The following is a 26,332-nucleotide window of genomic DNA, read 5'->3' as shown; positions in this document are numbered from 1 at the left end:
TGTAAAAATAATTTGTATGAATAAGAAGTACAATTAGCATTTTGCTATGATAATGTCCTTCATTACACAGCTATTACATTTGAGAGAGAATAAAACTCTGTTTGCAGATTCGGTGGGAGCCCCCCTGACTTGGATGGATTCAAGCTAGCCTTGGTACTAGTACCTTGACCTTAAGGAAGAACCATCTGATTGGTTATTATATGAGCAGTTCTTTGTTTTTCTATGCTGTGAAGAAATATCTCTACACTCTCACAATGCTAACGCTGTTTTAGGGTCCCAAGTTTATAAAAACTCAGTCTTTGTTATCTTTGTTCGGGGTTTTGAATCTTTGTGAGTTCAGAATCCACGGAGCTTGTGTCAAATAAACTTTCTCTTTTTTACCTCAAGCTGTCTCCAGTTCTTGATGCAAATACTAATGAGCATAGCGCATTCATGTTTTCAGTTTGCGCATTAGTCCCCGCAAAGGAATATTTTCCCTTAACAGGAGCAGAAATAAGAATAAGAGAGTAGCTCAAAGGCCACCTTGCACATCTCTGCATCGATGTGAGAGCTTATTTCATTATCAGTGTCATTTTAATAAACTCTTGAAGGGACATTGAATAAATAAATGCAGTGTGTGCGCCCTGAGAAAGAGAGTTCATCAAATAATAAGTGGCCTTCATATGCTTATGTCCTTTATACTGTAGATTAATTCCAAAATAGGAACATATAAACTTGTTTTATGGCCTCTATCTAGGCAAATGAATGACCTTCAATCTATTTTATTATTTTCTTTGTCTATAAAATGTATCTTAAGTAATACTCCCTCGTCAATAATATGATGGTTGCAGGGGTACTATTGCCATGAGGCATGGTTAAACTGAAGTGGCAGAACCCCACAGGAAAAAGTTGCCCCTGGTAACGTTAAAGGAACAGTAACACCAAAAAATGAAAGTGTTTTAAATTATTGAAAATATCATGTACTGTTGCCCTGCACTGGTAAAAGTGATCTGCTTGCTTCAGAAACACTACTATAGTTCATATAAACAAGCTGCTGTATAGCAATGACGGAAATTGAAAAACGGCTACATGGCACAGGTTAACTAATGGATAACAGATAACACCATTAGACAGACAGAGTTTATTTGCTATCTGCTGTGTAACCTGAGCCTTTTCTCCTTTGAATGGCTGCCCCCATTGCTACACAGCAGCTTATTTATATAAACAATAGTAGTGTTTCTTAAGCAAACACAGAAGTTTTATCAGTGCAGGGCAACACTGCATTATATTTTCATTACTTTAAAACACTTTTATTTTTTGATGTTACTGTTCCTTTAAGAGCCAAAATCCCAGTTATTTAACCAGAAATTCAGCTATCAAAGTGCAGAAAGACAATTACACTCTCTGCACTAGTGATGCAGCCCCTGCTGACCTGCTCTGACGCTGAATTGTGAGCACAGGTGGGGTAAGGGGGGACATCAATGGGAAGGCCCCCTCAGGGTGGCCTGGGGCCCAGAATTGGTCCTGGATGCAGGGGTGGATTAATGCACAGGCTACCCTAGAACTCAAATTTGAATTGTATGAGTTTTTAGGATTTTCCGCACTAAAAATGTATTTTTTAGGATTTTTGCCCGAAAACCAAAAAATCTTGGCAGAAACTCAGCGCAGATCAGGATATTCCATTGATTTATATACAACCTCATCAAGTTTTAGATGCCAGATTTTCGGATTCAGACTTTTTCCTCCCTCGGGGTATAATAAATTCTGAAAAATGTGAGTGTTTTTTTACAAAAAATTCAGATTTTATAGTAACAAAAACTAGAATTTTAATCTTAATGTAATTCATGTTTAGTCCTCACAAGGTAGAACCCCACCCCAGCATAGTGGATTTTCACTAGCAAAATAGTCACAAAACAAGTTGGGGGGGGGGGGTTTACTGGTAATCTAAATATATACTTTGCAAGGACCAAAAACTCGAAATAGCTTCAATCCTCTCTGTTTGCTCTGTTTAGCTCAAGAAATAACAATAAGCGTACAATTTTCATGATTAAAACAAAAAGGTATGTTTGACAAAAGCCCTATTTATTGCTCTCATGCGGAACAAGAGAGTATACTGCCCCCTGGCCTTCAGGGTTTGATTTGAGGTGCACCCCCTCCCATGGCCACATGGTCCTAGTGCCGGGCTCTTAGACGTGACCCCCCCCCGTGTGCAAGTGAGCGCGCGTTCAAGCACCGGAGCACCCAGTGCTCCTTACTGTAAGGAGCACTCGCCGATGCCTCCTTCCCTGCCAGCGTCTTGCTTAAAATGGCCACGCCCAGGGGGAACCACGTAGACATTGGACGCCAGCGCACCAATCCGGGCAGCGTCATGACGGCAGCATCAAAACATGCAGCATCAACGCGCAACATCAGCACGTGATGTGTGATGTCACCACGCACGTTTTGTAGGGAAAACTCACCTATAAAAGGACGACAGAGGCCTGCAGTCATTGCCCGATCAACTTTGTTGTGTTCCTGGGTGTGTTATATTGCTATTGTGATTCCTGATCTTGACTTTGGCCTGTATCCTGACTAAGAACCTTGCTGCTTGAACTGAACTTTACCTGGATTTGACTACTCTTCTTCTAAACCCCTTGCTACCTAGAACTGTGTTTTGGAGTCTACAGCTTCCTCCTTGGTCGGCAACTCCAACCTAAGCCTTCTGGCCCTGAAAGTAAGGAAGTGGCTGGATGGCATGCCGTCTCAAAAATTTTGCTGCCCTAGGCCTGGACCTTTGTGGCCTCTCCGAAAAATCCGGGCCTGCTGGCCATACAGCTACCAATGATTTCATATGATAAGAAGTTCTTGTACCATCACTGATGTGTTGTGGCTCGCTGATCCCGACTGATATCCATGTTCCATAAATATTGGCTGGTTTGCTAATGGTTTAGGATTTCACATTCCATCTGTTCATGCATATTGTTGGCCAATGCATGATGCATGACCAGATGAGGAAGTGAAGAGGAGCTCCAGCTCCTTTTCACTTCCTGTTGTTCCGATCATTTGACTTGGAACAATAGAAAGGTGACCAATGAGAGTCCTGTAAACTAGTAAAGGGCATTTCATCCAATGCGGGGGATTCTGCTGAAGATGATTGGGTGTTGGGTTAGAGTCCTTGGGAAGTACAGAGGCTGTCAGTTAATGACCCAGGTAGTTACTTTACTGCTCTGAAAATAATGTAACTGTAATACAAAATGCAAACTACTTTGCAATGTGCCAGGTTACTCTAAATTAAATCAGTTTCTTCCCGAGGGTACAAAGTTAATAATACATGCATTGTGTTGTATATGATAGGTAGCATTATTCAGGGTTTTCTGGACATCTGGCACAGCAAAGAACTAAACACAATATTTGACTCATAGGAAATTCACAGTTATTGTGCATTACATCAAAAACATTCTGAAAAAGAAACAGGTGGTTCATTTAGATTTGTTTGAATTCCATTTCGGAACTTGCACAGCTGCACACATACGTTCATAACACCGGCCTCCTTTGCATGCACTGCTCACTTTGGTAAAATTTTGTTTTAGTTAATCATATATTCTGCCAATCCATGAAAATGATTCTGCAAAACCATTACAAATCAGAGCTATTAGGATTACAGAAACAAAATGGAGCAATAATGCAAGGGTATAAATAAATGCTGCTCTGGGCTGAGCAAGAACATTATTGAAATACATTAGGTCCAGACTTCTACCTACTGTTAATTACAAAATTATGTTTGGAATAGAGCATTTGATTAAAAAAAATACTGAAAAAATAGATTTACCCTAAATTGCACCCTAACTGACCCTTAGTCTGGTCTTTTAGGAGTATCTACAAGAACCATTGGGCATTCTCCCCAATCCTCACCCTAACTGACCTTTAGGCCAAGTCCCACCTGTCACTTCTCCAAGCCCCACAGTTTTCGGCACCACTGTCCTACAGGTAAAGTGTTTCCTATTAATGAATCTGAAGTACATGCTAGTAGAAAGAAAGAGTATTTTGACCACAGTGGTTCAAATTAAGAGTACTGCTAATATTTAGGGATAAACAGACTATGGCGAGCAAACACATCATGCGAAGAGGAAACATCTAGGCATTGAATGATTTCCATTGAAGCTCCTTTGCTATACTTTAGCAATAAGCATATATATTTATATATATATATATATGGCCACCATATGGGGGCCCTCAGGGGGACAGTTGCCCTGGGCCTTTAACCTTAATTTAAGGTTAAAGGGGGGCCCAGTTATGCTGCACCTTCTGGATTAGCCAGGCCCCCTTATGACCGCACAAGATGAAGACCCGAAGCGACAAAGACCCAAAGCGCTGAAGACCCAAAGCAACAAATGGAGCCAAAGCAGCGAAAAGACACAAAGCCACAAAAGGAGCCAAAACTGTCAAATAAAACCAAAATAGCTTTGCTTAATCGCTGAGGACAAGAAAGTAAAACTTACGATAAGTTCCAGTTCAATGTTTTGTTTCTTAATTAAAGGGGAACTATTGTGAAAATGAAAATTTAATATAAGCTACAGCATACTGAAATAAGAAACTTTCTAAACACAATCAATTAAATATTCTGCGTCATTTCTGAAATAATCAGTTTATGTTCACTATCCATCTCTCAGCATCTGTATCTCTTCATTCTCTCTTCATGCAGCAGTTGGGTGTCAGATAATCATTGACAGTTAGATCCAATATATCTTATGGGGGGGGGGGGCTTCCTTTCCTAACAGATAAATTAGAGCTCACTCAAATAACTGATTCCAATAAAAACAGAATCTAACAAAAGAACTGCCTTTTGCACAAATCCTGCATGTAGAGAGACATGATGTCTGGTGATTTTAATAGAGAGAGCTCTAAAACATCTTATAGGCAAAAGGAGCCCCCTATAAGATATATTGGATCTAACTGTCAATGAATATCTGACACCCAACTGCTGCATGAAGAGAGAATGAAGAAACAGATGCTGAGAGAGGAATAGTGAAGATAAACTTGATTATTTCAAAAACGATGCAGGATATTTAATTGATCTTATTTAGAAAGTTTCTTATTTCAATATGATGAGGCTTGTATTACATTTTTGTTTTCATGGTAGTTCCCCTTTAAGTTCCTGGCTACCAATGCATTATTTTAATCCTTTATGGGCCTCTGGCCACCAATGTTTTTTTAAATTTTCTATGGGGCCCCTGACCAGAAATTGTATTTTCAACTTGTAAGGGGGCTGGACCTGACCATCATTTTTTTTCAAATATTCTATGGGGACCACCAATAGTTTTTTTTAACTTGACTGATGTGAATGATGCAGTGTCGTACTGGCCCACCAGGAAAACTTCTGGTGGGCCAAGTGTCAGTGGGCCCTCTTGCTTCTAATCATTTGGCCTATTTCATGGTCATTCCCTATTTCTTTAAGGGGCTTAATAATGGAAGAATAGAGTATAGTAAGGAGAGAAAAAAGACTAGGAGAATATAGAGGTTGAATGAGGAGAGGACGAATAATAGTTTGGAAAGTTGGCCCACGGTCTAAGGTTTTCTGGTGGGCCCCTGGCATCACAGTCCGACACTGCAGTGAGGACTGAGAAATTATGTATTTTATATACTGAACTTACTGCAAAACCCTAAAGTTTCAGATTCCCTATACGAGTAATTATCCAGGCCTTCAAAATTGGCCATGGGCGTCACCATCCTGAATTTTGTTAGTAGTGTAATGGTGGCCATACACGGGCAGATAAAGCTGCCGATATTGGTCGTTTGGACCGATTTGACAGCTTATCTGCCCGTGTATGGGGGCTTCCGGCTGGTCTTCCCGATCGATATCTGGCCACGATATCGATCGGGAAGGTTGGATTTTTACCCGATTTTTACACGTCGGAGCCGCTTGGCGCATCGTAATTTGACCGTTTGGCCATACGGCCAAACGTTCGAATTACCCCCGATATAGCCATGCAGTTTAGTGGCATATCGGGGAAAGATCCGCTCGTTTGGCGATGTCGCCAAACGAGCGGATCTTGGAGTCTATGGCCACCTTTACACTCATCTGCTTAGTGTGGTTTGGTAGTTGTTGAGAAGCTGAAGCTAGGGGTCAATGAAAATCGTCAGGCAGAAAATAAGGTTAACCTGTCATATCTTGCGCTCTTAAAGGAGAATTCAACCCTAAAGTTAAAAAACCCCTACCTTACATAGACCTCCCTCACTCATGCCCCCAGCCTAAGTGTTACCCAGGGCAAATGCCCATAACGTTTTACTTACCCCTCAGTGCAGATTCGGGCATCAGAGTTCACAGGCGCCATCTTCTCCTCGGAAATCTTCAGAACGAGACCGGCGTGACGGCGCATGCGCAGTTGGATCAATTTTCTGTCTCGCGACAACTGCGCATTCGCTAAAACTCACGAAGCGTCTGTCTCATTCTAAAGATAACTGAAGCGGCTGAAGATGGCACCTGTGAACTCCAATGCGTGAATCTGCACCGAGAGGTAAGTAAAACGTTAGAGGCATTTGCCTGGGGTAACACTTAGGCTAGGTGGAACGAGGGAGTCTATGTAGGGTAGGGTTTTTTTTAACTTTAGGGTTTATTTCTCCTTTAAAGCACCTAAACCTGGAATATATGCCTAACACAGGCTAATGCTAAATGCGCCCTACTTCACTCTTCCTAATCTCCAAATGGAATTTAAACAAGAATGGTTATGGCTATGTCCCCCAGGAAGATACTCAACTGGTAGAGAGGTTACACATCCTATACCTTTTATGGGATATCAACATAAGGGACACAGACTAGTTAGGGGTAGCTAGTCTTTTAATTTAAAATGTAAATGTAAACAAATAATATTTCAATGTGTTGACATATTCTTAACAGGAAAATGCTCAATTTGTTATGACTGAAACAAATGAAGGTTACCATGATGAATGATGCCATTCTCCAATAGGGCCTGTCCAAGATTCACTCCTTCCTCTGATTTGTGGATTTCTCCAATTTCCAGTAACCAATCAACAAATTCACTGACGACATAAAGACATTGAGATAATCACATATTTTCATTAACATCGTCATGTATAATGTTTATGCACAATGTTTTTGTTGGATATGCATTTAGTTACACAACACACACATCATGTTATTTTATCTGATTTATGTTTGAGTTTTCAAGCTCTTATATCTTAACTCAAAGGCACTGAGTTTGGTATCTTGACCTCCACCATAAACTCAGCATCTGATCATGTGGAAGTGGACTTGGATATAAAGAACGACTTTAAGATGTTAAAAGAAAAGCAGAAGACTATACCCCACCTTCCAATAAAACATTTTGGAAATGAATTGAGTTTCTTTTTCCTGTCTTTGATCAGACTTCCATGTTTGCACATCATTTTATAGAGTTTATTTATTATTATCATCATCCAGGTATCTTGCTCCATGCCAAGTCTCAAGCCTGAAAGCCCAACAAACATTTTTATTTATCACCGTAGCCACAACTGATGTTGCACATGTTTGGACATATTTACCTGTAATGATTGATATTGACACTCAAATTATTTGCTCCATGTAGCTCTAATATGCTTTAAACTGCATTCAAAAAATAACCTTAAAAAACATTAAAAGTCATTTAAAAATGCTATATTTAGCAAAGATGTGCAGTTTGGTAATTTGGAGAAGAAAATTGCAGTCATATTATATTTCTATGCATTATGAAAATGATGTCATTTTTTTTAAATTCCCATGTTTTTAAACAAAAATACTTTTACAAAGGAATAATTACAAAGGAAAAAATTCTAGCAAATTTAGGATGAAACAAATAGTATAAAATATTCCTAGGTAAAAAAAATTACCCCAGGAAACTGTTGAAAAATTTAATTTAATGTAAAGGACATGCAAAACTGGATTGTAGATTGAAGAGTTTAATCTCAGTATAAAGTTTATTTCCAACTACTTGTGTCTGCCAAGTTAATGGGAAACAAACGTGTAAACACTTCTATTAATGGCACGCAGGAAGGAACAGGAAGGGCGGGAGGAGGGTTAAAGACAGACAGTAGCTTCATAAATTGGCCCATTCAAAAAGGAACCACCAATCACATCCTTTCCTTATCTGGGAATTTTGGAGTCTCCTTAGGAATATTCATACAACGAGACTCTATAGTTGCACATTTGTCAATGGGTGAAAATAGAGTTCACCTGGTTAACCTATAGAGCTATCTCTCTAGCATTACCCTTTGGTGAATTTTCCCCTTCTTTAGCAGTTACCTTCTCTATCTTAGAGAAGCGCATGTACATCTAATTATATGGTATTTATAGGTGCTGTACAATAAATGGGTGTATACATTGTATAAAGTAGAAGGAACTAATACGGGCTGCATCGGAGCTCATCCGGCTCTTCGTGTCCCTTCAGCCACTGCCCTCGCAAGACACCAGCCACTCCGTGCTGGTTTACTTCATGTGCAACTGTAACTCCCGCATTACTGGGCGCTGATCCGGAATTCATACAGGGACATGGTCCATCTCTTTAAAAAGCGGCTATATTGAAACACACAGTGGAAACATCTTGTGCAGTGGGTGTGCTGAATAGACTAACGCGTTTCTTGCCGTAATACTCGGCACTTCCTCCAGAGTCCATACTTCCAGAGAGCACCACGGAGCGATAGTCTTCTGGCTTCTTCTTTTTTCTTGCGGCTGATCATGCGCAGTAGCGTGAAGTTTAATGAAAAAGTCGAATATTTCGTTCTTCTGCCCATGCGTCTGCCCCAGCAAATTTGAAGAAAGAAGAAGCTGGAAGATAATTGCTACGTGGTGCTCCCTGGAAGAAATCCAGGCCAGTACAGTTTTCTCCTAATAGGTGCACTGGCCCAGGGTTTCAGGTAAGTAAATGCGATCACTTGGGGGTGCCTAACTTTTGGCACCCCCAAGTAAAAATACCTTTCCTTCTCCTTTAAATGAGCAGCAAAAGACTGTTGGGAGTTGATTCAAATAGTATACACGGCACTGCTACTTACTTTTCCTTCTTTCCCTCTCCTTTAATATAGCCTCCAGCCATTCTTGTTTGTCCTCTGGGGTCTTTGCCATGCAGACAAACCACTGGTTCTTGGCTGTGTTATGTATCTTCCACCCATTGACCACCATGTTCCCACTGCTATGAAAATCAGCTAGAAGAAGTAAACTCACGTTACTTTCCAGAGGAAAATTACATCATGTGACTACCATTTTCCCAGGAAGCAGAATTATATACTGTAAGTCTCAGCAGCAAAAAGGTACAGAAACTGTACCTTGTTGTGCAATACATTACAGAGTATTTATAGAAAGTGAAGCCATCCATTTGTGTTTACTTTGTTTCTCTGTTCTACGGTGCAATAGAATATGTTGTTGCTTTTGATGTAACATACTGTAATACTCTCATTCATTATTATTTTATTCTTCAATAAATGTTACATTTCTGTTCAGCCTTCTTCGGTAATCCTATGCATTGACATGTGGGTAATTCTGTGCATGTTAATAGGTTATTAGACAGTTGTGCATTGTATATAACTATGAGGAAATGTCAGGGTTTTAAAGTATTTAGTATTCCCTCCGTCAGGAAGCGGATGACTAAATATTCCAGTTTAATGCCATTCTGTTGTCTCCAAGCAGATGTGTGTTTGTGTGTTTCCAGGTAGAAAAATGTACAGTCCATTCTACCCTATTGTATAAACGCATTTCACAAATAAAAGGCGATGTCAGGCCATCTCAGCTACATTATCTCACTGGCAAAACGATAATGCAACATGTGTGTGTATATATATATATATATCTATATATATCTCAAAGAAAGAGAAAGGCTAGGGACCTAGCCGAAACGTTAGTCATTTATAATAAATATTATGATTTTCATAAGTCCTGAGAGTGCGGACCTTCTTGTAGTAGTTATGGATAATTTATTGGCACTGCACCCAGGCAAATCTAAGTAACTTTACCGAGAGTGCTGGCAACCCTTGGACTCCCAGTGGCTTCTAAGCAGGTGCTTTTATTTAAATTCCTAACATTAAGTCAAGCTTTAGTTGTATAAAAACCAGGTGCACTGCCAAACAGAGCCTCATGTAGGCTGCAAGTCCACATAAGGGCTACCAATTTAACATTCCGTATTTTGCACCCCTAGGAATTTCTACCATGATAATGTTGCTCTCCAACTTAAATTTAAATGTGGCTCATGAGTAGAAAATGTTGGGGACCCCTGATCTAGTATCCAGCAAAAACTGATATATTTTTAAACTGTCCACCCGAAAATGATGGTATTGGAATGAGGAATTCTGGAAACCTTTCATGATCCAGCACTTAATTGTGCTTATAGAACATTTGGGCACATCATCCTACTGACTTGAATAAATGTTCTACGGATAATGTTATATTGGTATTGCACTATACAGTGTATTAGAATTATTTATGCTTCATGCCCCTTTTTCATCACTGCCACTATAGGCACATTTATTTAAGATTACCTAGAGAATAATATATATATAACCGGTGAGGCTGTAATCATTCTCCCATTTTTAAAAAAAAGACTACTGAAGATGGTAGTCTATAGATGTTATAGACTTTAACTTAACGGCATCTCCAACACACATCAATACTAACATTTTAGGGATGTACTGAATGAATAATTCTTGATTCAGAAAATTTCCAAATCCTTCACAAAAGATCCAGTTTAATACCAAACCAAGTCCAAACCTTTACTCACATATTTGAGCTTAAAGGGCATGTAAAGGCAAAAAAATAAAATCCCATTTTTACTTTCTTTAATGAAAAAGAAACCTATCTCCAATATACTTCAATTAAAAAATGTGTACCGTTTTTATAAGAAACCTGACTGTATGCAGTGAAATTCTCCCTTCATTTACTGCTCTGGATAGGAATTGTCAGACGGTCCCTAACTGCTGAGCAGGGAAACAATCATACTTATGAACAGCAGGGGGAGCCCCCACCTTACTTCCCAGCAATGCAGAACTCAAGCAGCTTTGTTTATGATGATCCCTAAGCAGCCCAGACCACACTGAGCATGTGCACAGTCTTAGTCTTGCAAAGATGTTTAACAAAGTTACAAGATGGTGACCCCCTGTAGCCAACTTTGAAAGCATAAATTATTTGTTTGATTAGGCTTGTGGTGCAGTAAGTTCATGTTTATATTTAGTATACAAAATACAGCTTTTCTAGCCTTATTCTATTTTAGACTTTACATGCCCTTTAATTCAATAGTTCCATTTTCTGAAAACATTTTAGTCAAATTCTGTTGCACAAAAACACAACACCCCAAAAACAGTTTTATCAATAGGCAGTTGCTCTACCTCAGCTGGTGAGTGAATACTACCCTTAGGGGTGTGTGCTCTGCATTTTCAGCTCCAATGTCCATTTCTTTAAGGCAATACACAGGAATTACCAATTTTCACTTGAACTGACCAATAACAAAATACATGCAAAGCTCCTTTGAGGATTAACCCAGGATAGCTCTGACTACTATAGTTTTCGGAATGAGGAAGCACTCTCAAGCTCAACTTCTGCTACTCTTTCACTAGAAGGTACACAACCCTCAAATCAGAGTTTTATTAAGATAGTATTTCATACTCCAAGCTAGAAAGAGAATGAGACAGAATAGGAAGGCAAATAAATCAAAACCATTAAGACAGACAGAAAAATTGCTATGAATAGGATAGTCTATAGGATACTAAGGGGCCGATTCATCAATAGTCGAATATCGAGGGTTAATTAACCCTCGATATTCGACTGGGAACTAAAATCGTTCGACTTCGAATATCGAAGTCGAACGATTTTGCGCAAATCCTGCGATCGATCGATCGAAGGATTTTTCGTTCGATCGAACGATTAAATCCTTCGAATCGAACGATTCGAAGGATTTGAATCTAACGATCGAAGGAAAATCCTTCGATCAAAAAATCACAGGCAAGCCTATGGGGACCTTCCCCATAGGCTGACATTGACTTCGGTAGGTCTTATCTACCGAAGTAGGTGGTCGAAGTATTTTTTAAAGAGACAGTACTTCGATTATCGAATGGTCGAATAGTCGAACGATTTTTACTTCGAATCGTTCGAATAGTTCGAATTCGAACGAATTTAACCAATTCGATGGTCGAAGTACCCAAAAAATACTTCGAAATTCGAAGTTTTTTACATTCGAATTCTTCACTCGAATTTTGTAAATCTGCCCCTAAAAGTTAATCTAAAAGTGAACTATCCACATGACTTTTCTTGTTTGTACAGAAAGCAAACTGTTTTTCTCATTAGAAAAATTTGTTTTGTTTAAAAACAAAAACACACTTACCTGTTCCGTCATCAACATTTTCAACCTCCATCACCTCTGTGTTGATTCGACCTCTGAAAATATAGCGGTGACTATCTGTAGATGCTTTGTTATTCTTCAAACACCTTCAGATAAAAAAAAAAAGAAGAAAGTTGCCTTCACCTTGATATAGTAGCTATTATATCATTATGTGCTTTGTTTTTTACTCAGTAAATTGTTCCCATAGGCCTCATTCATGGCCATTAGAAGTGTAATGTTATATGTCACATTCCTGACACTGACTCTATACAAAAAAATAATATAAGGGGTAAACTTGTTAAGACAATAAGATCACATTTCCCAGGGCTGGGGATTTCATGCTTTTCCGTAAGTTGTTTTTGGGCAACCCACAAAACCCTGGCAGCTGAGGCAGCACATCCATCTCTGTCTTTCCAGCACCGGGACAACAAAGAATCTAAACTTCTGAAACCCACTTCCATAAAAAAGGCCTTTATTGCAGCATATGGGTACTGGGATACAGCAATCATTTCTGAGCAGGGGTCCCACTGTCGCTGCCACATGTTACATAGGCAACATGGTTACTATACTGTATATACTTATATAGGAAGTTGTTACAGGTATTTGGTAGTCACTGGGGCTCATTTATAAACACTGGGCAAATCTGCCCCTGGGCAGTAACCCATAGCAACCAATCAGATGATTGCTTTCATTGTTCAACCGGCAGCTGCCTGTAAAAAGACAGTCACTGATTGGTTGCCATGGGTTACTGCCCAGGTGCAAATTTGCCCAGTGTTTATAAATGAGCCCCACTGTTTTCTGTACAATGGTGATTAGAAATTCCCCATGTGCTGTTTGCCTAAAGCTATTTTGGTACAGTGTGAAAAAGATCACTGAGCACATACCTGATGGGAAGCCCTTCTTTAAATGGGATGATGATTTCAGCATGATAAATGTGCAGTGGCACCTAACACACATGGATGTTATAAGGCAGGGGTGTCCAAACTTTTTGCAACGAGGGCCAGATCTGGTGAGGTGAAAATATGTGGGGGCCGACCATTCAGCCTGTCATTCTTTGAACCATTAACATAATTTAATAAAACTATATTTTGCCTCCTTAAACAGCTTGCCAGGAATCCTTAAACCTTGGCAGTCCGATATGGTAAAACTACAACTCTCAAAACGTCTGTCGTGCAATAGAGCAAGTTCTCTCTATTGAGCTAGGCTAAGATAGAACCGATATCTCCCCATTCTCGCAATCTAGAATAGCTTCCTGAGAAAATACCCCAATCACCAGCGATCCCGGCTCCCCGGTGTATTTCCCCGTCCCTATGTGCCGCCGGTCTATTCCAAGATACTAGTGCAAAACACCAACATGGCAACAGCTGTGCGAAGATCTGAAAGCGCTTTACGGAGTGCGACAAGAACCATAATACCTAAAATTCCGTAGTGATCGGAGCGGAACGTCACCACTGAGGCGGGAGTAATAGCCAGGGGCTGGGCTATGGAGACCTAAATTAACTAATTAGCTGAGGAATGCCGGCCCTTGTTTGATTGGATAATGGGGCCAAGGGACACGCATTAAGGAGTGTCCTACCCACCTCCCCTTCATCCAATACAGGGCCGAACATTATCTTCCGTGTTAATCTGCCTCTTCTAATCTACAGCCAGGTTTCATGTGCGGGCCATATTCTGTATATTTTTGCAATTTGCGCCGGGCCAATTAAAAATGGATCGCGGGCCGCATTTGGCCCGCGGGCCGTAGTTTGGACACCCCTGTTATAAGGTGTCAAAAAGAATTATGCATGGATATTTCTTTTAAGGACAAGGAAAGTTAAACTAAAGAAGTAGGCTAGAAATGTTGTACGTTATGTTTTGAGCTTCTGTACCAGCCCAAGGCAACCACACCCCTTTAGCAGGGAAGATATGTGTCTCCAAAGATGCCCCAGTAGCTCCCCATCTTCTTTTCTGCTGATTCACTGCGCATGCTCTGTGCTGCTGTCACTTACTGAGCTTAGGGACCCACTCACAATATACAGTACACATAGAATAGAAATGTCACAATATAAGGCTGATTAGTAATTAATATAGATAATAACTACATGGCAGCACAGAAACCAGTGCAATTAGCATCATAATTTAATAATCAGCCCTGTAGCATCAGCTTATATTACAGGCCAGCCTCATTTTCTGCTGGATAATTTGCAACAACCCCTATGTGAGTGTGAGTGTCACAGACACTTTCCAAAATGGTGACCCCCTGTTACAAGTTTGAAGTCCTGGATCATTGCTGCTATTGACAAGCTGACACTTTAGGTTGGTGCAATAAGCTCAGTATATTAAACATGGCATTTTAGCCCTATTCATTTTTAGGGTTTAGTTCTCCTTTAATGAAGAACTAAAGCTCAACATAACCATTCTAGATACACCATATACTTCTGTACCAGTCCAAGGACATCAAACACTTTAACAGTAAAGTGTGTCTCAGAAGCTCTCCAGTTCTCTTCTGATTCACAGCCCATGCTCTAAATGGCTTGGGGCTGACTCTCAATATACAGATTATATATATATATATTCTTTTGCAGTGCACTAAAAGAAACAGAAAAAACACACGGTCCTGGATATTTCCAGATGAGATCTTTAGCAAGACCCCATGTATAAGCATCTCCGTACAAGTATCAGTGATGCTGGACCCGTTACAAAGAAGAAGACAAAGCGTTAGTCTGTGAAACAAGATTTTGCATCATAGCAAGCAGAGAATATTTTCAGAAATGATGAGACTTTAGAAAAGTTATCAATATAAATGTGGGGACCCAGAGAGTTACGTTCCCCATGGTTTACAAACCACCATATTGTTGGAAATCCAACCTAAATTGGATCTGGGAGGGGGAGCGAGTACTTTGTCCCATGTACAGTGAGCCTTGGCAGATTCCAGATTTGGCCAGAAGGTATCACTGTTGCCCAAGGAGTATAAAAAGCTGAGCTGCCATGTGCTCAGTCTGTCTTTCAGTTTTACTTCAGCCAGGAGTGAACTGTAGCAAAGATGTAAGGGGCCTGAGGAATTTGAGATGCCGTGGAGGGCTTGAGGTATAGGGTCCCAAGCCTGGTGCACTCACAATAGATGGTTTAGATCTTGGAGGCACTGGAGGGATTGTGACAGCAGCTGCCTGTGCCTGTGAGGTGCTCACATTTCAGATGAGTGTTGGAGCTGTGCCCTGAAGAATTAAGCAGGTTTGTTGTGCTAGGCTAGGATAAGCTTGGGAGCCAACCTGAGGATTGAGTCACTGTGGATGGCTGACCCATCTGCGTGAGTCCCTGGTGAGTTGTGCCTGAGGGAGGGTAGTGAAAGGCTCCAGTATGTGTCCCCTGTTTTAGAACAGGCATTGTTTGTGTGCCTGCTACATTTGAACAACTACCTCTGTCCACCTGGAGAGGTAATTGAGCAGGTAGCGCTACGCTGGGAAAGTTAAGAACTCTTGGAGAAAAGGGACTGTGACTCTCTTTGTCCACCAGTAATGGAGTGTGGGACTTTTCCTGGTAAAGACTGTGCCAGGATTGGGACTACCACACGGGATCCCCAGCGAAGGGGTTTTATTGATTTTTATTTGCATTTAATTTTTCTGCCAGTTATATAAAGTTCATTCTTGGTTTATTGCAATTGGTGTGTTTAATTATTTGTTCCTAGTGGGGACACCCGAATCCCACTAGGTGGAGGCCCTGCCATTGAGAAGAATTCCCAGTACCTTTTCATTTAGCAAAGGGGATTCATGACCTGTGTATGGTAAAACATTGATGATGTACATCCTAAAATACACGATGGCGTTAAAATAGGGTTATGTAAACATGAATAAACTTTAATATAAACTGACTAGAATAGAAATGCCAATGCCCATTATATACAACTTCCAGCATATGTAATTTCAGTTATTCTTCCAGCATATATATCCATCCATGGTGTATGAATAAAAGGGCTTCCAGGTCTTGGTGTCCTCACAAATGTGATTGGTTTGATGTAAGTGTTTTCTGATCGTTGTGCCCAGTAGTCTATGAGTGCCCAATAGGCATGAATCATATTAGGCATCTTACCTATGTCCTAATAAATGATTTTGTACTTTTGATTGAATTTTTTTGCTTAGATTTTTTGGGAATCACACTACATTTTCTCATCTTTCAGGTCTTGCCCCAAAAAGGTCCATCCAAACCTTTTCCAAATTGTTTGGCAGAAAAGTAATGCAAATGGTAAAAATGCTCAGAGGACCTGAGTAAATTTACATCAGTTCATTCTGGGGTATTTAGATCTCCTTTACAAAGTTGAAAGTAATTTCGAGCATACCTCAAAATTGAGCTTTGCCTTAAAGCTTGAAAAAATACGATCCTGTATAATTCTCTGTGTACAAAGAGCTTCACCTTATTTATAATAATTACAGTTTATACACATCAGAAAGAGACAAATTAAAGAGTTTGTATGACTAAAAATCAAATAATTCCTTTTTTTAAGGAGAGGGGGTAGACACAGTGTAGCCAATAAAATGGAACTGGGGTCCATAAGCAAATAGTGGTGTATTTTCTGACATATTGTGGTCCCACATTAACAGTTGGCACCTGTTCTAACACAGAGAGGATGTTTTCCAACAACAGTTTTTTCCTGTTTGCCGAGCTTAAATTGAAACAAAATGCAGAAGATATTTTCATCACAAGCCTATACTGTATTTTAAATACAGAATAACGTGCAGAACAAAAGTTGTATCTAAGCCTTCGCCTGATATATTCCATTCTACCAATTTAAAGAAAACATAAAAGGGAACTGTAAACTGTGGAAATGAGCACTGTAATATGCCAAATAATGTTTCCATAGCTAAATGTGGCAGTGTCTATGTTAGGAAATACACAGAATACAGTATTCTAAGAGTAGCCCAGCAATTTTTCTGGACAGGTGGTGTCTTGTGTCAAACTACAGTCTGAGGCTGATAGAAACAGAATCTCCAGCTAGGATTCATTCAATGTTTTGGGATTGGTAGATAGTACGTATTGATCATGCAGCTAATAGGTTTATAATCTCAGAATACAGTTAAATATCTGCTTTGATCCCTACTGATGCTAATAACAACTTTTTGCAAAGTCAAGCTTTGTGGTAAATATTTCCTTCTGGTAGGAAATCACTTTGTCTCAGTTCTATTCCCGAGACTCAGCTGAAACACAGATGTTTATTTAATGAAGCCAGAACTAGTTAAAGTTTACGAGGAACCACCTTGATTCTGTAGAAGGCTGCACATATCTGTTTTCTTCGAATGCAGACAAGCTAGAGATGTCGATTTTTGGTCTGATAGATAACTCAAGGGACATATTGTTAGCAGAGAGCTGATCTGAACTGTATGTGCAGCTTCTCTGTAAGTAAGGACAGACAACTTCTGTGTGAACAGTAACTTGGTTGCTTTATACTGTAGAACTCAGCATAAACACTTCAGCATAACATGTGTGCAACAGGAACTTTCATAGAGAGTATACACAGGAAGAGGAAGAATAAAATCACACAGGGTTACATGACATCACATTGCTTAGTAACAATTGACCCTCCCTGCATTAAGTAACATACACTTAAACATTCTCTGTCTGTTGTTTTCCAACAGATGCTACAGAAAACTGAATGTCCACTTCTTGGCTGCCCAATAAAGCACAATATTAAGTTCTAGACAGTTACTGTAAATATCAGTTTTACACAGCATATATTATATAATACACAAAAGCCATGAATGTCTTGTAAATTATATCCTTTTAAACGGTGAGTTCTGATGTCATCAGTTATAAACGGTGAGTTCTGATGTCATTTCTGTCACATGACTCACTGAAACTTGTGTATTATAATAAATAAAGTACCCCCAGTTGCAAAATATGAGGATATTAGAAGTTACCTCGGAGGTCATGAAACTCCTCAGTAACTTATAATATCCTTCTATTTTACAAGAGTGGGTACTTTATTCAATATATTAAGTTAGTAACAATGCTAGGTGATTGCTAACTTATTTTTTTCGCCAGGCTCAACTCATACCAAATGGAACCACCATAACTCATACCAAATGGGCAGACATAACAGTGAATGTCTCTTCTTCCCTTCACATACAGTATAAGGGGTCAGATTAGGGGCTATAAAACCAAAAAATCAAACCATTGCAGTCATTTATGTAAAGCTTTCTGGAGATCCAGCTGAACTATCGCGTATCTACTACCTAGTCTTTAAAACATTCTCCCACCTACTCATTATGCGAAGCAACCCCCACTGACCCAAGTCACAAATTGTAAATCCTTCTCCAGGCCCAGGAACTGCAACACACCCCCATTTTTCCTGCGGTTGCTGTCCTGGTCCATTACCATGATTGTTGCAATAGACACATTACAGCCCGTAATGTACCTAACAAATGGGTGTTAAAAGAACAGTAACTCCAAAAAATGAAAGTCTTTTTAAGTAATAAAAATACTATCCTGCTACACTGGTACAACTAGTTTGTTTTCTTCAGAAACTCATTCATTAGTTTAGATAGAAAACAATCTGCTGTGAAGCCTTGGGAGCCAATTCAAAGCTAAAAAAGCAGTAAAGGCACAGGTTACACAGCAGATAACAGATAAGCTCTGTGGGATACAATGGGATTCTTCAGAACATATCTGTCATCTACTATGTATCCTGTGTTTGAATGAACCTATCCATTGAAAATCCCTATTGGTAATTACATAATGTGACCCAGGGTGTCCAAATTGTGTAGAGCATGAACAACCAAAACACATTATAGGACTTGACCCAGGCAACTGTAATATCATCCACTAACAATGTAAAAATAAAATACAGTTTATTAATCTATATCATAATATACCAGCACAATTAAAAACACCCAAACCCATAAAAATAATGGCACTTCAGATTTAGTTTGAGGAGCCCCTATATAACGCAATGTTTGTTGGAATAATGAATGCATCTGTGTAGCTACGATATTCCCAATGTCAACAAATACCCATCCAGATTTTGTTAGGTATTGAGGTACTGTATGCTTTTATTAGTTATGCACCTCAAAATCTGCCCCCGTAGCTACACAGCAGCTTGTTTACCAAGGCAGGGCAACAGTACATTATGTTGTTATGTTATTCCTATAAAACACTTTCATGTTTTGGTGGATTATGGCTTACCTTGTCCTTGAATACCTCAACATTAAGAAATTCAGTTTCCTCAATCTAATAGTCTATAAGGCTTTCAGGATTGCTGAGTAGCATGTTGTTATATTGTCAGGGGCTAGAATTGTTTTAATGAAATAAGCACTGTGTAAGACATTATCATGAAATTCTGCTCTATGTATAATCCTTAGAACAGTGTGAAACGTATGACTGTGCAAGTTTAGGGAAATCATTTCTTTAAATTTGAAAAAGCAATTTGAATGTAATTACAGTTAAGTATGCCAGTACGAAATCAAGTTTCATTAGTCAGCAAGTCTAAATATGCTGAGAAAACAGCTATTTTTATTGCAGAGTAAAATGATACATAAGCACAAAAAATAGGTATAGAGAATGTATCGGAGCTCACCCTTCTTGATAGCGCAGCGTCTCTCCCCTCGGCAGCAGCTCTCGCGGGATCCTCCTCACCTCGTTAAGGAGGTAACTATAGTGCACAGATTTACCCCGTTATACGGCGCTGATCGAAGGAATCACAAGAGACGTTTAAGCTCAATTTTCTTGCGGCTTTATTTGGCACATCTAGTGAACTTCTGGCAGTGGGTTGGTGAGGAAACCTACGCGTTTCGTGCCTTCTCTCCCGGCACTTCGTCAGGGTCTAGAATGATACATAAGCAAGAAACATTTGAGGAGGAAAGTAGTACTTCAGTAACTTATTGTGACCATACCTCCCACCCTTCAATGTAGGACTGCCATTCCTCCAGGACTTCCAGTTTTTCCATCTGTCGCTTGGCCTCATTGATGTTTATGCAAACAGCTTTCATAGCTTGGAGAGCATCCACAACACATACATGGTCGCTGTGTTTCTTTGGAGTTCTCTTCACCTGGGGGTGGGGAAGAAAATTAGACATCACTTTAAGGACCCTTTTTTTTAGTTAGTTTCCTGAAACCCAGCAGGATTTTAGGATCAAGGGAAACTGCTGTGTGGGCATTAGGAATGGTATATTCCCATACTGCATTCAGTTTACCCCTTTACCCATTTCATCTCTTTGATCTTTGCCATGCCAGACAACACGTGCCATGAAAAAGATTAAGCAATATGGTGGAAATGTAAATTCGAATTCATCATGAGTCAGGTCAGATTCATGACAGGCAGAGAATTATAGATAATTATATCTACAGCAGGCATTAAGTTAACATGCTATAGCAATGCTTTTGTAATTCACTTGTTTTGTAATTAACTTGTATGGGAACATACATGCATTTCAAGCATTATCATCCCTTGTGGAAGCATCGTCTCACAAATCAAGTAAACTGAGTAATATATCAAGATGTGGATTATGTCTCTCTCTCTCTCTTCTATTCCTGACTGTGGTTCAAGGATCATTAATGCTAAATTAGCAGAAAATTCACAAATGATTACATTGTAATGCATTCTTGCAGGCTTCTTAAATAACCATGTGCAAGGACAAGTCCATAAATTTCTCTAATAATATAAAAAACGGAGAAACATATTTAGCGACACACGTTGAATGTATTCATTAATTGGTGTCAAACGATAGCTGTAAAAAACTACTTATCCCTACTGATCAGTAATAGGAAGCAAGATACAAGTTTCACAAATAGCTTCTTCATATATGCCAAATAATATAAAATATTAGAAAAAGGAAATAATAATTGATAGGCTTAAGTTCTATTTTATTCTAATGACACTGGCCCTTTAGCCAGGGATGATCCATTTGATCTTGGTCTATAGAAAATTAACATATTTGTTTCCATAAATAATTTGCAGTTCCACCTCGATAAATGATCATGTGCGAAGAGAAATTCATTCATTTGCGATCTAACCTTTCTTGGAAATTGGTCTTTGAAGCTAAAATGTGCTTATGAAAGAGGAAATTTAAACACCCTACTGTATAATTAGACATAATTGCTGTTTAGAGAAATTAAAGCTTCACTGTAGAAACACACTAATATACTAACTCATGTAATTGTACACTGCTATATACTGTAAATCTACACCATCTGCATCATTCTGCTCCTTTACTTGTATATTCAAGGTTACCCATACCACTATTTGTATCCAATGGCCTTTTAAAAAAGCATTTAGGTAACAGAAGCGAACAACCCCCCTAGAACTCTATACTCGAGATAATCATTTCCTTATGAAAAATTAGGCACAAGTGAGGGAAGTTGATGGCTTTGTACTGAATAAACCCAACTTTTCTGCTGAATTAAACAATTTACTGGCCTTGCCATTTCTGTTCAGTGTTACCAGTACTTAAAAAAAATAACTTTTTTTTAAAGAATAATTTAAATATCAATCTCTCAAAAATGGTCTTTTGTGCAAAGCTTACAAAAAAAAACACACACAAACAAAAGTTTAAGCAATGGCCGAATTACCAGGGTTAAGGGGGCGCGATTATTACTGGGCCCACCGTAGCCTTACGTCAGAGAATTTCTTCTTGTTGATGCAAATCCTGTCTGAAAATGTGTGACTAGAGATGGGGGCAAGATGCTCATCCTGCATTTGTTGCCCCAGCCCCACATTTCTGTACTGTGTGTGCTGTGTGTTGGCAGTTTATTACCCCCCTTCAAAAGGGCTTGATATCTGTCCAAAAATCAGCCAGATATCTAATGGGCAGGTTCGAAAAATGCACTGATCCTTGTCTAGCGGTCTCTGTAACCTGATGTATGATCCAATCAGATCAGTCTAATTTGGCCCAGAAAAATGGATGGCCAGCAGTGTTGGACTGGGATGCCAGGGGCCCACCAGAAAACCTTAGACCATGGACCCACTTTTCAAACTATTATTCCTCCTCTCCTCACTCAACCTCTTTATTATAGTCTTTTATATCTACTTATTATATTCTTCCATTATTACACATTTTTCCCCCATAAAGAAATAGAGAATGACCATGAAATAGGCTAAATTGTTAGAAGCAAGAGGGCCCAGAGGGTAACTTTTGCAGTTACCAACCCCAAAGATAAAAAAATGATTCTTTATACAAATCTGTTAGATGTATACAATATAGTGAATAAAGTACCCCCTTTTGTAAAATATAGGGATATTATAAGTTACCGAGGAGTTTCATGACCATATAAAAACACGAGGCCGAAGGCCGAGTGTTTTTATACAGGTCATGGAACTCCGAGGTAACTTCTAATATCCTCATATTTTACAACTGGGGGTACTTTATTTATTATAATACACAAATTTCAATGAGTCATGTGACAGAAATGACATCAGAACTCACCGTTTATAACTGATGACATCAGAACTCACCGTTTATAAGGATATAATTTACAGGATATTCATGGCTTTTGTGTATTATATAACGATAAACTATGATTAACAAATGAACATTCACCTTTAGACACTAACAGCAAGGTTACTGTATAACATTGTGTGAATGTGGAGTGACAGGTGGCATTTGGACAAGAGTGATGATTTTGCAGGATTGAGTTTGGAATAAATGGATAAATGGATTTTTATACAAACATTACAGTATATATTTCATGTCTAGTTGTAGTATTCTGTTTTAAATGTATTCATCTATGTTAGATATGGTTGTTTATGTGATTTTATATAAAACATAGGAATTGGGTCTTTTAGTTCTGTACATTTACCTGTCATAGGAATGTGACTGCTATGACAAGGGGCATCAGCATCCTTGCAGGCTAATGTTAGATTTTACTAACATACTACCCATAGTAGGCAATCCCTAAGAATATTATACCTATAACTAGCAAATGGGTATGTTTAAGTGAAATATGATCTATACTAAAACTGTATAAAGAGTAGGATCGGACTGGGCTGGTGGGGCACTGGGAAAAAACCTGATGGGCCCCCGCCGGCCCAGACCTGCTCCCCTGATTATCGATGTGCTGTTCGGCATGCACGCGGTGTGACCACTGTTCACACATGCGCACAACAGTATCGTTTAAAAGTCAGTAGGGGTCCCCGGTGACTGCCAGGAGGGCCCATTGGGTTGCAGTCCCAGTGGGCCCCCAATGCTCCAGTCCAACCCTGATAAAGAAAAAAACAAGCCTAGTTTGAATAGAGAAAGAGAGAGGGTGGGAGAGAAGACACTACCTCAAGAGAAGGCCAGAAGGAACAGCAACGCCTTAGAACCCTCGAACATCAGGGTCATGTCAGATAATAGGCCAGGCAATTTAGAATATCTTGTTTATGTGCTAAATTAAGAACTGTATTCTACTTGTTGTATTCCATTGATCCCTAAAGGATTAAAAGACTCTTTCTTGAGGAATCTTATATTTTGAGGGTTTTCAGAGAGTACCCTTGCTTCACCTAGCAATCTTAAGTATAAAATATTAAATATATATATATGTATATTAATTAATCATTAATGTACACATTACGAAATCAAACATTATTATTCTTTATTTATATAGCTGGAGCACTTAACAGTGATAAGAAATTATTCACATCAGGGCCCGCACCCCCTCAGGGCCAACCGGCAGCCCGCACACAACTGAAATCCGGTGTGTACGGAGGGGGGCGGGGGCCCAGCTGCACGTCACACACTCTAGTTATGGCACTGCTTTGTACATAGTATAGGTACGGGTTGAAAAAAGACCAAAATCCATCAAGTTCAACAGCTCCAAATGAAACACAGCGCCCATACCTATACACACTTACACTGAGCCCTCCATACACTTACATAAACTGCACATAGCAATATCTATATTAATTGTAGATTTTATTATCACAATATCCTATGATATTATGATATTGTGTAAATAGAATCAGCCATCATAACATCACCCGGCAGTGCATTCCACAACCTCACTGTCCTGACTGTGAAGAACCCCCTACGTTGCTTCAAATGAAAGTTCTTTTCTTCTAGTCTAAAGGGGAGGCCTCTGGTACGGTGATCCACTTTATGGGTAAAAATGTCTCCTACTATTTGTCTATAATGTCCTCTAATGTACTTGTAAAGTGTAATCATGTCCCTGCTCAAGCGTCTTTTTTCCCTTATAAGTTGAGTCGTATGTCTCTTCACTCTCTCCAGCTCATATTCCTTTATCTTAAGGACTGGAGTCCAAAACTGCACTGCAAATTCCAGATGAGGTCTTACCCTACAAAGGGGCAAAATTATGTTTTCACCCCTTGAGTTTACCTTCTACCCTAGCTTCCCCATAATTCTTTAGCTCATCAACCCCCCTCTTGCCTAGTTTAAACACACCTCCAACCTTAGCTATTCTTTCCTCTAGCACAGTGGGCTCCCTTCCATTGAGGTGCAAGCCATCACGACTAAATAGGTTGTACCCCAAGAAAAAACCAGCCCAGTGCTCTAGGAACCAAAACCCTTCCTTCCTACACCAAGACTTGAGTCATATATTTAGTTTCCTAAGCTCCCACTGTCTTCCTATACACAGGTTAAATTTCTAAAAAAAAAAAAAAAACACATATCATTCTGAAATTCTATACACATCTCCATTATGTGTGACTCTTTTCTGCCAAGTATGTAAAGTTTCTCCTAATGCTTTAACAGATTTAGTCAAAAACTTCTCATTCTGAGTTATGTCCAACTTGCAATAAAAGCCCAGGGTCACCTTCATGGCATGCAGTCATTGGAAATCTCAGTTTTCAGCTGGCATTCCTTGTGCAGCTGAATATATTAGCAGTCACTTTTAAAGACAAGCACTTCTTAAAAATGTATTTTGCCAGGCAGTGCTGAAAACTCTTCAGTGCCAAGTGAGATTTAATACCTTCAATATTTCCGGTTAAAAAATGGAGACTTTAATTTAACCCAGCAGGACTTTTAGAATCTAAGATTACTTGTCCACCCAAATTATCTACTTTCTTTTTCCTGACACAATAAACACATGAGTCATTTAGATTTAGATTCTACCTATACCCAAGACTTGACACAGGAAGTGATTTTCTATGAATAAAAGGAAGCTGGCATTTTGGTTGCTCTGATAATAAATAAAGACATTATATTCATACACATTAATTTGAGGGATCCTGTTATCAAATAAACTTTTATTATAATACCATTGTTAAAATGAGAGAGCTTTGAGCATAAAGCAGACCCTGTGACTGTCTGAGCAACACTGTGGTTGCAGGGTATGCTGTATGCTAGCTATGCCACTGGTTATAATCTGTTTTTATTACATTCATATTTAAAGGAACAGTAACACGAACAAATTATAGTGTTTTAAAGAAATCACAATATAATGTACCGTTGCCCTGCACTGGTAAAAGCTGTGTGTTTGCTTCAGATACTCTACTATAGTTTATATAAACAAGCTGCTGTGTAGCCATGGGGGCAGCCATACAAGCATAGGATACACAGTAGATAACAGATACGTTCTGAAGAATTCAATTGTATAGTACAAAGCTTATCTGTTATCTGCTGTGTATCCTGTGCCTTTTCTCCTTTTCAGGTTTGAATGGCTGCCCCCATGGCAACACAGCAGTTTGTTTATATAAACTATAGTACCTTTTTCTAAAGCAAACACACAATGGTTTTACTAGTGCAGCACAATAGTACATTATATATTCATTAGTTTAAGACACTTTCATTTTTTGGTGTTACTGTTCCTTTAAGTGGTTTATAAGTTCAAAGCATTCATTTAGTTTGCCCCATTTAAGGTTCCTCTCTCTCAGCCACAGACATTCAAAGCAGTAGAAAATGTTAGTCAGCCGTGCAGCTAAAGGGTAACTGGGTGTGGGACAGTGCTTCTGATACTGAGTATATATTTAGAATCCTTGCCATAAAGCAGGACGGGAATCCTGCTGTGTGTCAGAATTTAAAGAGACAGCATGCAAAGGGCCAGTTATTTTCAAAACTATACTACTACTAATTTTCATGATCGTGATATCTTGAAGTACCTCTGCTAACCAGAGAATCGATCCAACACCCACTATGATTTTACGTGGT

The 26,332-nt window shown here is 39.2% G+C and overlaps 1 protein-coding gene across 1 annotated transcript in view; it reads right to left on the bottom strand.

Annotated features, from left to right (window-relative positions):
• LOC108719737 (phosphatidylinositol 3,4,5-trisphosphate-dependent Rac exchanger 2 protein-like) overlaps positions 1 to 26,332 on the bottom strand; it is a 191,465-nt gene that overhangs the window by 123,385 nt on the left and 41,748 nt on the right. Inside the window, 9 exon segments of the mRNA XM_041567702.1 lie at positions 382 to 476; positions 2,251 to 2,438; positions 6,896 to 6,996; positions 7,286 to 7,424; positions 8,980 to 9,129; positions 12,291 to 12,396; positions 14,836 to 14,953; positions 17,347 to 17,354; positions 20,147 to 20,302. Coding sequence (XP_041423636.1) covers positions 382 to 476; positions 2,251 to 2,438; positions 6,896 to 6,996; positions 7,286 to 7,424; positions 8,980 to 9,129; positions 12,291 to 12,396; positions 14,836 to 14,953; positions 17,347 to 17,354; positions 20,147 to 20,302 — 1,061 coding nt within the window.

The sequence above is a fragment of the Xenopus laevis genome, chromosome 6S (genome assembly GCF_017654675.1).
Source record: "Xenopus laevis strain J_2021 chromosome 6S, Xenopus_laevis_v10.1, whole genome shotgun sequence".
Taxonomy (NCBI): Eukaryota; Metazoa; Chordata; class Amphibia; order Anura; family Pipidae; genus Xenopus; species Xenopus laevis.
The sequence above is the reverse complement of the archived record's forward strand: the minus strand, read 5'-3'. Positions and strand labels throughout refer to the sequence as shown.